Consider the following 10,283-nt stretch of genomic DNA (forward strand, 5'->3'; position numbering starts at 1 on the left):
TGTATATGTACATATATATATATATATATGAAACCATCAGCAGATGTATGTTAGATTTTACCTTTGGAAAATCTACCTTTGGTGGCTCCATTTTCTCAGATGTGTTGTCAGCCTGTCACTCAATCCTCTGCACGTAACAGTCTTCAGTATCACCTCAGATCAGAACACTTCGTGTATTTCCCACGCCTTTTCAAGCAACTCGAGTCCCACAACGAGGCAGTCGTGATTTCAGAGAAACGGCCTCGTTTGTGTTTGGTCGTGTGATATTCTCAAAAACGATATGGGCCTTTACACAGGCTTCATTTGGACACGGCCACTTTGCTCGACACAGGCGTCAGGACTTCAGTATCAGAGGTAACATCACTACTATTGGGTGCTACATCAAAATCTGAAAGTCTTTCCCCCTTCATTTCATAGAGTTACTCTCTTAATTTGTCCACTCTCTGTTGTGTTTACCAGTTTATTTGCAGGGTTTTTAATTAATTGTTGTCCTTCCTGGTCTAGTGAAAACAACTTTAATGGCCAAGCTCCAGGGCTTTGAGTTCTGGAAGAAGACCCTGAAAGGAGCACGCTTTGTGGTGGCACCCATGGTGGACCAGAGCGAGCTGGCTTGGCGCCTGCTGAGTCGCCGACATGGTGCTCAGCTCTGCTACACCCCCATGCTGCATGCCCAGGTGTTTGTTCGCGATGCCAACTACAGGAGAGAAAACCTCTACAATGAGGTGTGTGAAGAGGACAGACCTCTCATCACACAGGTGAGGTCATCTACATGTTGGTAATGATGGTAGACTGGAACATTTCCAGGCATGTTGATTTTCCTGTGCAGTCGCCACAGGCTGGTCACCAGGTGCTTTATGTATTTGTTCTTACAAAACATTGTTCCTCATATAATTCCAGTAAATCACAGTGTTGCATTCCCTCTGTGTCAGTTTTGTGCCAATGATCCAGAGGTATTCCTTCAGGCGGCCCTGTTGGCCCAGGACTACTGCGATGCCATTGACCTCAACCTGGGCTGTCCACAAATGATCGCTAAGAGAGGTACACACACTTCTGACAGGAATTAAGCCCCAAATTCTGACTTAGGTGACGCCCAGTGGTTGTATCAGGAATACACTAGCCCCTTTTAGACAGCCTCTTCAAGGCGGGAATTTCACACCTTTATGCCACTAGGCTTGGGCGATTGGACGAATATATCGCCAATCGCCCATCGGCTGAGTCCATCACGGTTGGTTTCATTTTTGGCGATTTTTTGGGCGATTTTTGTCATTTTATTTTGCTAAATTAATGGTCTGTCTCCACAGAATTCAACTCGGTGCATATAGTCCATAATTACTATGTAGAGCACAATTCAAAGTGTGTGCGTATTGGAACTGGCAGCTTAACACTGATTTCCGACGAGTCTTTCACAAAACACATCAGTGATGGCGGAGCTGAAAGTTACGGCCGGGGTCCACCGGGCACGTCAGCGGCGCGATACGTCTGCAGCGTGAGTCCTGTAGCAGCTCGCCCCCCTGTTAATCAATTACAGCGGCTCCACCGGCAACGGGAGCGGCGCGACAACCCCTGTCTGCCGCGCGACAACTCTGTATTTTAGGATGCTCTTCTATTTTTGTCGCGCTACGCTCCCCTACGCGACCCTCCAGCAGATAAAAACTACATGAAATAGTGTGCTAAACGAGCACAATGTGTTTTTAAATGAATAAACCATTATCACAGGTGATATGTGATGATTTTTTTTCATGCATTTACCCATGTTTATCTGTGACATTGTGTAAATGTCCGTGGCGGACATTTGAAAGCGAGTAGATGACAAACAGTACAGTAAACTTGTAGATAACTCAAATATATGTAATAACTGGAAAATGCTGTAACTATCATGGCTCAGCAAACGGTAAACAAGACGCTTGACATGACGCTAACATTTGCAGCCGGTGGAACCCGGCCATAACGTTAATTCATAAACCATATTTGAGAACTACATCAAAAAAGATGTGCAGTTGGGCACCCCGATCGTTATAGTAGGACAGGTATGTTATCCCTATCTCCCACCTGTTTGCTGATTTAGAGGCTGTGAGCGAATGCGTCCTTCTGCGGCCGTCAGACAAAGCAAAGATCTCAAGGTGATTTTTTTTTTTTTTAATATGAATAAGAGTATAGCGTATAGGCTGTATGTTTCAGTAAAATTTCAATTCAGTAATTTTGACATTAAAGACCACAGTCAGACGATAAGGCGCAGGTAAATTTATTCAAACAGAATAAACAGTTGGTCAGTCCACAAAAGTTACACAGTAACAGTAGCCTATGATAACAAATAAGTAAATATAAACGAAGGACATTGGAAACATAAAGTGCAAAAATCACACAATCACATAAAATAATGATGTCCACTCCCTTTGCGCTGTCTTTATAATAATGCTGTTGCGGACGTGGCAAAAAAACTTAAGCTGTTATAGCTGTTCTAAAAGCCTCTCGTAGGCTTATTGCTTGAATAAATAAATACAAATAATAATAAATATAGGCTAAACGAAGAACAATGGAAAAATAAAGTGCAAAAATCACATAAAATAATAAAGTCCCTTTGCGCTGTCTTTAACTCAAAAACACAGTGTTTTACATGTTTTTGGAGAGGAAAACGAGCATGTTAACCTTATCTGGCTTAAGCAAAGTGCGCATATGGTTAACAATGTTACCAGCCGTGCTAAACACCCTCTCTGATGGCGTGCTTGTTGCCGGTATGCACAGATATTTCCGTGCCATGTTGGACATGAGTGGGCTCGCAAAGCACACTGCATTTTTTTTGCTGCATTCATGTGGTGTCGGGAGATCCGAGTTGCCGAGTTGTTTTTCTGACATGAGGTGGCGTTCATGTGAATTATCCCATTCTGAAAGTCATTTTGCGATTCTTTCCGACATCACATGAATGCAACATCCCCCCTCCTTTTTTTTTTTCTCCGCCACACACACAACTGCCGAATATATCGGCAACTGCTGGTTGATGGGCTGACGGTGGCCGGTTGGAAATTTTTAACATATCGCCCAAACCTATATGCCACCTCACTGTGCTGTATAAAAGGTACAACTACGGAATAGGGTGACAGAGTTGTTACAGCTTTAAGCCGACTGTGGAGGTAGTAACAATGCCAAATAATGTCTGCATAAATGTGCCAGCCAGCATTACTGGATCATGTGAGGCTAGGTTGTGATGGTGTAAGTACGTGTTAAGTGTGTGACCCATCGTTGGACATTTAAAAAGTAGCTGATAGCAGTTGGCAGCTAATTTGAAGAAGAAGAACGGCAGCAGAAAATGTCCACAAATTGACCCTTTGCTAAGCCCTGCCCCTTTGTGATCGTCCGACAAGCTGTCGGAGTAAGCATGGAGCCCACACTGTAACTAACTGCACTCCCTGAAAAAATATTATCATATTTTTGGAAAACTGAAACAGTGATTCCAGAGAGAAGCAGACAGAGGGGTCTACAGTCTGTGTTTGAAGGATATATCGAGGATGTCAAACTGACTCAGCAGCAACAACAGGTTAAAAAGACAAAGATAGTTAGAAGCTAAAGCCGAACTATAGGCTACAGATCACAGTGTTAAAGTGAACCACCACATCACTGCTGATCGCCACACAAGACAATGAATATAAAGGCAAACTTCACCGATATTGAACCAGCTGTGTGACATCACAGTGTGTGCAGATGAACGGTGTTTGGCTTCGCCCCCATGCTGCTGCCAGCAACCAGACCTCCGCCGCCGGACAAGCAGGGATCTCCGGGGGAAGTCAAACAACATTCATCTGTGCACAATGCGATGACACACAGCTGGTTGAATATCAGCAAAGTTTCCCTGCTTCCCTTCACTGGTTCCTGTACAGCAGGGTCAGTCTTTGTTTCACTGTTATAATCATTAAAAAGCAAAAGCAGCATGTGTATACATTCAGCAGGCTATATCTTCAGTAGCTAACGTGAGCTAACCCTACACTTTTCAGGGTTTGATTTTGGTTTTGAAACAGGCAAGAAACGTAAATCTCTTTCCTACCTCTCCAGGTAATGAGTATCATTAATACATGATGTGCCCCAGGCACAACATTTAGCTCCAAATCCACAAAACCAGCCTGAAAATGAAGGAAATCTGAAACAACTGCATTAGAGTCAATGGAGCACGGGTATGTTGTTGTCGGACCCTGGTCTGAGCCGTCCCGATGCTACATTATGATTGGCCAGTCCGCATCCGGGGGCGGGACTTAGCAAAGGGTCAAGCTCCTTACCCTCCGAACAGAGGACAAGGTCTGCCGCCATATAACATGGACAGTAGATGATTGTTATGGACTTGTTATGACACTGTTATTGTTTAGAAAGCGCTGCTGATGCGTATGTTGTATGTCATACTAGAGGCTGACACTATTGTGTCACATGTCACGCCTCTTTTGCTTCTGGGATGTCGGCATGCTGTCTAAAATCACTCACCAATGCTGCAGTCGTTTAGTTCTATGTAAAAATGCAAAAAGCTACATAAAGTAGGGACTTCATAATGGCCCTATAGTGTGATCTCTGTGTAAAAAGGGCTACTGATAGCAACCTTGCTGTGAAATCAGAACTAACCTGTCTTGATGTTTGTTCCTAAGGGCACTATGGAGTTTTCCTACAAGACGAGTGGGAGCTGTTAGAGAAAATGGGTAGGTCTGTATTTAACTCATTGTAGGACTCTGATCTCTGTCAAAATGTAATTTCTAGAGAAGATCCAATTTCTTGCACCAGTGTAATGCCACTTGAGCACAAATCACCACAGTCACCCATCATTTCCCTCTTATTTTACAGTCAGGTTAGCCAATGAAAAGCTCTCAGTGCCCATCACATGCAAGATCCGTGTGTTCGAGGAGGTGGAAAAGACAGTCTGCTATGCTCAGATGCTGGAGAGAGCTGGGTGTCAGGTGTGATCAATATTTAATCAAACAGAGATTGATTAACTGATATGGATCTTATTTTAATGTTCAGAATGTTTACTTATATTCATTCATTCATTCATTTCCGTAACCGCTTATCCTCTAGAGGGTTGTGTGGGGGCTGGAGCTTATCCCAGCTGACACTGGACGAGAGAGGGTACACAGGACAGGTTGCCAGACTTTCGCAGGGCTAACACATTGAGACAGACAACCATTCACACTCACATTCCCCCTACGGTCAATTTATCCCCAACATGCATGTCTTTGGACTGTGGGAGGAATACATGAGTACCCGGAGAAAACCCACGCTGACACACACAGAAGGGCTCCCTCCTGGGTTCAAACCAGGAACCCTCCTGCTTTGAGGCAACAGTGCTAACCACTAAACCACCGTGCCGCCATGTTTACTTATATTTATCTTTAAAATCTGCCTTTAATGCAGTTTCAAGAAGCAATAGAAAGGTGTTAAAAAGCCCTAAGTTTGTCTTTGTCAAATATCTTTCCAGCTGCTGACAGTGCATGGCAGAACCAAAGACCAGAAAGGAGCCATGACAGGTGTTGCTAACTGGGCGCACATCAGGGCCGTACGGTGAGCTACCACCCCATTTTTCTAACACTTCACATGTACTGTATTTAATCTATTTTAAAGCTAAATTGCAATGCACAATATTTATCATGATATGAAATATCCTGTAAAGTACTGTAGACTACTAACATACAAAATTATTAAATGGTCTACAGTTACAATAAAATTTAATGGCCACTGTCAAAATAAAGACAAAGTGCTGCTATAATAAAGATAAATAAAATTCTCTTACAATAATGTTAAATACAGTATATTAGGTAGTTAAAAAAAGTATACAAGGTATAATTAAATAAATCAAAGCGGAACCACACTTATTTTGAACCATTAGGCTCATCTCAGGCAGGGAGTGTTGATGTTTTTACCATGACCTTGAAGCTTCTGGTCAACAGTTGCTGTTAGCAGTTCGCACAAAGCTCAAGTTGAGGTCTGGAAAACCACTCAAACTTTCTGAGAGAGCTGCCTGTAGAATTGTTAGAAAGGCAAATCCAACCCCCTGTTTGAAAAGACCTGCAGAAAGATTTATCAGAGTCTGAAGTGGTGGTGCACTGTTCTACTGTGCAGCAGCATCTGTACAAATTTGACCTTCATGGAAAAGTCATCAGAAGAAGACCTTTCCATTGTCCTTACCACAAAACTCACCATCACAAGTTTGCAAAAGAACATCTAAACAAGTCTGAGACTCTTTGGAAACAAGTCCTGTGGACTAATGAATTTAAATAGTACTTTTTGGACGCAATGAGCAAAGGGATGTTTGCAAAAAAAGGATGCAGAATTTAATGAAAAAAACACCCGTCCAACTGTTAAACACGTGTGTGGATCGATCATGCTTTGAGCTTGTGCTGCAGCAAATTTCTAGCAAATTCTGGAAGCAAATATCACACCATCTCTAATAAAAGCTGAAGATGAAGAGAGGATGGCTTCTGCAGCAGGACAATGATCCTAAACTCGAAATCCACAATGGACTACCTCAAGAGGCACAAGCTGAAGGCTTTTTCCATAGCCCTCACAGTCCCCTGACCTTAACTTCATTTTAGACCTGAAAAGAGCAGTGCATGCAAGGTGGCCCAAGAATCTCACAGAACTAGAAGCCTTTTTCAGGAAGGATGGGTGAAAATCCCCCAAACAAGAACTGAAAGACTCTAAAGCCTACTTTACACTACATGGTTCAAGTGACCCAATTCTGATTTTTTTCCTCTCAAGTGGCACAGTCTGTAACATGAACGTGTGAACAGGAAAAAAAACGCATGATATCGGATATTGTCAGATCAGATTCAGGCCTCCTTCATATGTGGAAATATATCGGATATGAATCAGATATCTGCCAATAGCTCTGTAATCTAAACAGACAGATCGGATATTTCCTGGCAATCCACGTCGTACGTCATGAATAATGCGACGACAGCGCATTTTGATGACGTGTTCATGAGCGAGGGAAAGGAAGGAAAGCCGAATAAATTGCATGTTAATCAAAAACTATGAACCAAAAAAGCACAATCTAACCCGAGTGAGACAAACTGCTTGATCCCCCTCTCCAGTGTACCAGCAGAGAACCTGCAGAACCCAATCAGCGAAAAAACACACCGGGCTACACAGCCTCTCTACCTGAGCAGCTGAAGCTGCGGCTCGCACCCTCAACACACAGACTGTGCTTCCTCATGCCAGCCAAAGGTGTGTGCAACTGTAAGAAATAAATATGTGAGGTGTACGCTGCTTTTCTATCTTTTTTTATTTTTCTTTCTTTTTTCTGTCAGCGACATACACTCCTAACGCAGGACGGGTTGTTTTTATTGACTGAGTTGATTATTAATCCATAGTGATGCGCGGATCGGCTCTGATAGCACCCGAATCAGCATGTACCTATCAATTATCCAGCTGCACCCGTCTGCAGCAGCACGGACATTTCCACCGCTCTGTGTAGGCTAAGTTACCTTTTAAATTATGTGGAGCAGCGCCAGCTTTCCAGGTGATTTATTCTTTAACGATTAACTTCAAATATTTAAAGTTAGTCCTTAAAATTGCTTTCAGTAATGTAAACATTTCCATGCGCGCAGTAATGTCACTGTAGCAAATACCGTGGGACATTTACACAGTGGTCAAGAGTGCTGGACCGGAAGTGTCGCACAAAAAAATGGAAGCTGGCTGCGTTCTGTTTTGCCTCCGTGTCTCCGTGAAAAATAAGGTGAATAGAACATGTAAACAGCAGTCAGGAAAAATCGGATATAGGCAACAAATCGGAATTGGGCATCAAGACATGGTAGTGTAAAGGCAGCCTTAGCTGATTACAAAAAGCATTTAGAAGCTGTGACACTTGCCAAAGGGGGCGTTACTAAGTACTGACTATGCAGGGTGCCCAAACTTTTGCTTCAGGCCCTTATCCTTTTTTGAAACTGTGAAAGATTGAAATTAAAAAAATATATATTAAAAGAAAAATTGAAGAATTGTGTCATCTTTAACTTTTTGCCTTTTGGAGATCTGGTCATCTTTCACTTGCTTAGCTATTTACAATAAATTAAATTTGGAGGTGCCCAAACTTTTGCATGCAACTGTCTTGGCCACCCCTACTTTAGGTTATAACCACATGACTGGCAGTTCTTGGTGTTTGAAAACAAGGTATGTTCAGTAACTGTTTGGTGTGTTTTTGCTGCAGGAAGGCAGTCAGTATTCCAGTGTTTGCAAATGGCAACATTCAGCACCTGAGTGATGTGGAGCGCTGCATTCAGGAGACAGGAGTGCAGGGAGTAATGAGTGCAGGTTAATGATGCAGGCTTACAATGGCTCATTACAAACTGTTTTTGCTATTTCAGTGGTATTAATGGATGATATGTAATGTACATTAATGCTCAGGGTATGGATTGTTTCAAAACTCATTTCAGTGTTCATCTCTATTATTTGTAGAGGGGAACCTTCACAATCCAGCACTGTTTGAAGGACGCAGCCCTCCGGTGTGGGAGATGGCTGAGGAATATCTTGAGGTGGTGAAGCAGCATCCCCCCTGCACTCTATCCTATGTGCGAGCCCACCTCTTCAAGCTCTGGCATCACACGTATGTCTCTTTGGCTGGGTTTGATGCATATACCTTACACCTGCAATAAAAGATAACTGTCTCTATGCTATTAGTCAAAGAAAGATAAGGCAGTCCTCATCCTTGAATGCTTAAAACATGAAATATTTCCAATTATATTTCCCATCTCTCAGTTCAATTCATTTCAGTTCAATTCAATTCAGCAGGTTTCATTGGCATGACGTATGTATCATAGGTGTGCTGTATACAGGGCTCCAGACTTAACTTGTTTAGTGGGAGCACTGTAGCCCCTAACTGAAACTTTTAGGAGCACAAGCAGAAAATTTAGGGGCACACCTTAAATCATATTGCAATGCAATTATTCACTTTTTTGTCATTTTAATTGTATTATAAACTATATGTAGTCTACTGTATATTAACATTGGACTGTTTCAATTATTGAAGTAATTAGCATCACAGAGACTTGTGGTCAGTGAGATGTGAGGATTGTTAAAATAACATCTGTACAGATGTGAAGCCCTAACTATATCAATCAATCAATCAATCAATTTTATTTATAAAGCCCAGTATCACAAATCACAATTTGCCTCACAGGTCTTTACAGCATACAACATCCCTCTGTCCTTAGGACCCTCGCAGCGGATAAGGAAAAACTCCCCCCAAAAAAACCTTTAACGGGGGAAAAAAACGGTAGAAACCTCAGGAAGAGCAACTGAGGAGGGATCCCTCTTCCAGNGATAACAGCAGCAGCAGGAGGCATCTGGCAGGACCACGGCAGTAGCACAACCACACACGTCACACCATCCAGGCACCGCTGTGATATAAGTTAACCTGCGAGACAATGGAGCACAAAGGCTCCGGAGAAGAAGCCAAGTTAGCAAGATGCAGTAACAGGACATGAGAGAGAGAGGGAGAGAGAGAGAGAGAGAGAAGGAGAGAAGGTGAGAAGGTGCCCGGTGTATTATAGGAGGTCCCCCGGCAGACTAGGCCTAAGTCTCTGTCTCTCTGTCTCTCTCTCTCTCTCCGTCTCATTGTGTCATACGGATTACTGTTAATTTATTATGCTGATCTGTTCTGTACGACATCTATTGCACGTCTGCCTGTCCTGGAAGAGGGATCCTTCCTCAGTTGCTCTTCCTGAGGTTTCTACCGTTCTTTCCCCCGTTAAAGGGGTTTTTGGGGGTAGTGTTTCCTTATCCGCTGTGAGGGTCCTAAGGACAGAGGGATGTCGTATGCTGTAAAGCCCTGTGAGGCAAATTGTGATTTGTGATATTGGGCTTTATAAATTAAATTGAAATAAATTGAAATTGAAGTCAGCCTAACTAGGGGCTGGTACAAGGCAAGCCTGAGCCGGCCCTAACTATAAGCTTTATCAAAGAGGAAAGTCTTGAGTCTAGTCTTAAATGTGGAGACAATGTCTGCCTCCCGGACCGCAACAGGAAGATGATTCCACAGGAGAGTGAGCCTGATAGCTGAAGGCTCTGGCTCCTGATCTACTTTTGGAGACTTTAGGGACCACGGGTAACCCTGCATTCTCAGAGCACAGTGTTCTGGTGGGATAATATGGCACTATGAGCTCTCTAAGATATGACGGAGCTTGACTATTTAGAGCTTTATAAGTTAACAGTAGGATTTTAAATTCAATTCTGGATTTTACAGGGAGCCAGTGCAGAGAAGCTAAAACAGGAGAAATATGATCTCGTTTCTTAGTTCCTGTTAGTACACGTGCTGCTGC

At 42.9% G+C, this 10,283-nt stretch overlaps 1 protein-coding gene across 3 annotated transcripts in view; it reads left to right on the plus strand.

The window, feature by feature from the left end:
- dus1l (dihydrouridine synthase 1-like (S. cerevisiae)) overlaps positions 1–10,283 on the plus strand; it is a 75,786-nt gene that overhangs the window by 51,699 nt on the left and 13,804 nt on the right. For all 3 annotated transcript variants that reach the window (XM_050070265.1, XM_050070264.1, XM_050070266.1), the window contains exons 2-8: positions 505–755; positions 930–1,038; positions 4,623–4,673; positions 4,816–4,928; positions 5,447–5,529; positions 8,174–8,277; positions 8,422–8,569. In XM_050070265.1, coding sequence (XP_049926222.1) covers positions 519–755; positions 930–1,038; positions 4,623–4,673; positions 4,816–4,928; positions 5,447–5,529; positions 8,174–8,277; positions 8,422–8,569 — 845 coding nt within the window. In that variant the 5' untranslated portion in view covers positions 505–518. The remainder of the gene's footprint in view (positions 1–504; positions 756–929; positions 1,039–4,622; positions 4,674–4,815; positions 4,929–5,446; positions 5,530–8,173; positions 8,278–8,421; positions 8,570–10,283) is intronic.

Source organism: Epinephelus moara, chromosome 18 (assembly GCF_006386435.1).
Source record: "Epinephelus moara isolate mb chromosome 18, YSFRI_EMoa_1.0, whole genome shotgun sequence".
NCBI classification, from domain to species: Eukaryota; Metazoa; Chordata; class Actinopteri; order Perciformes; family Serranidae; genus Epinephelus; species Epinephelus moara.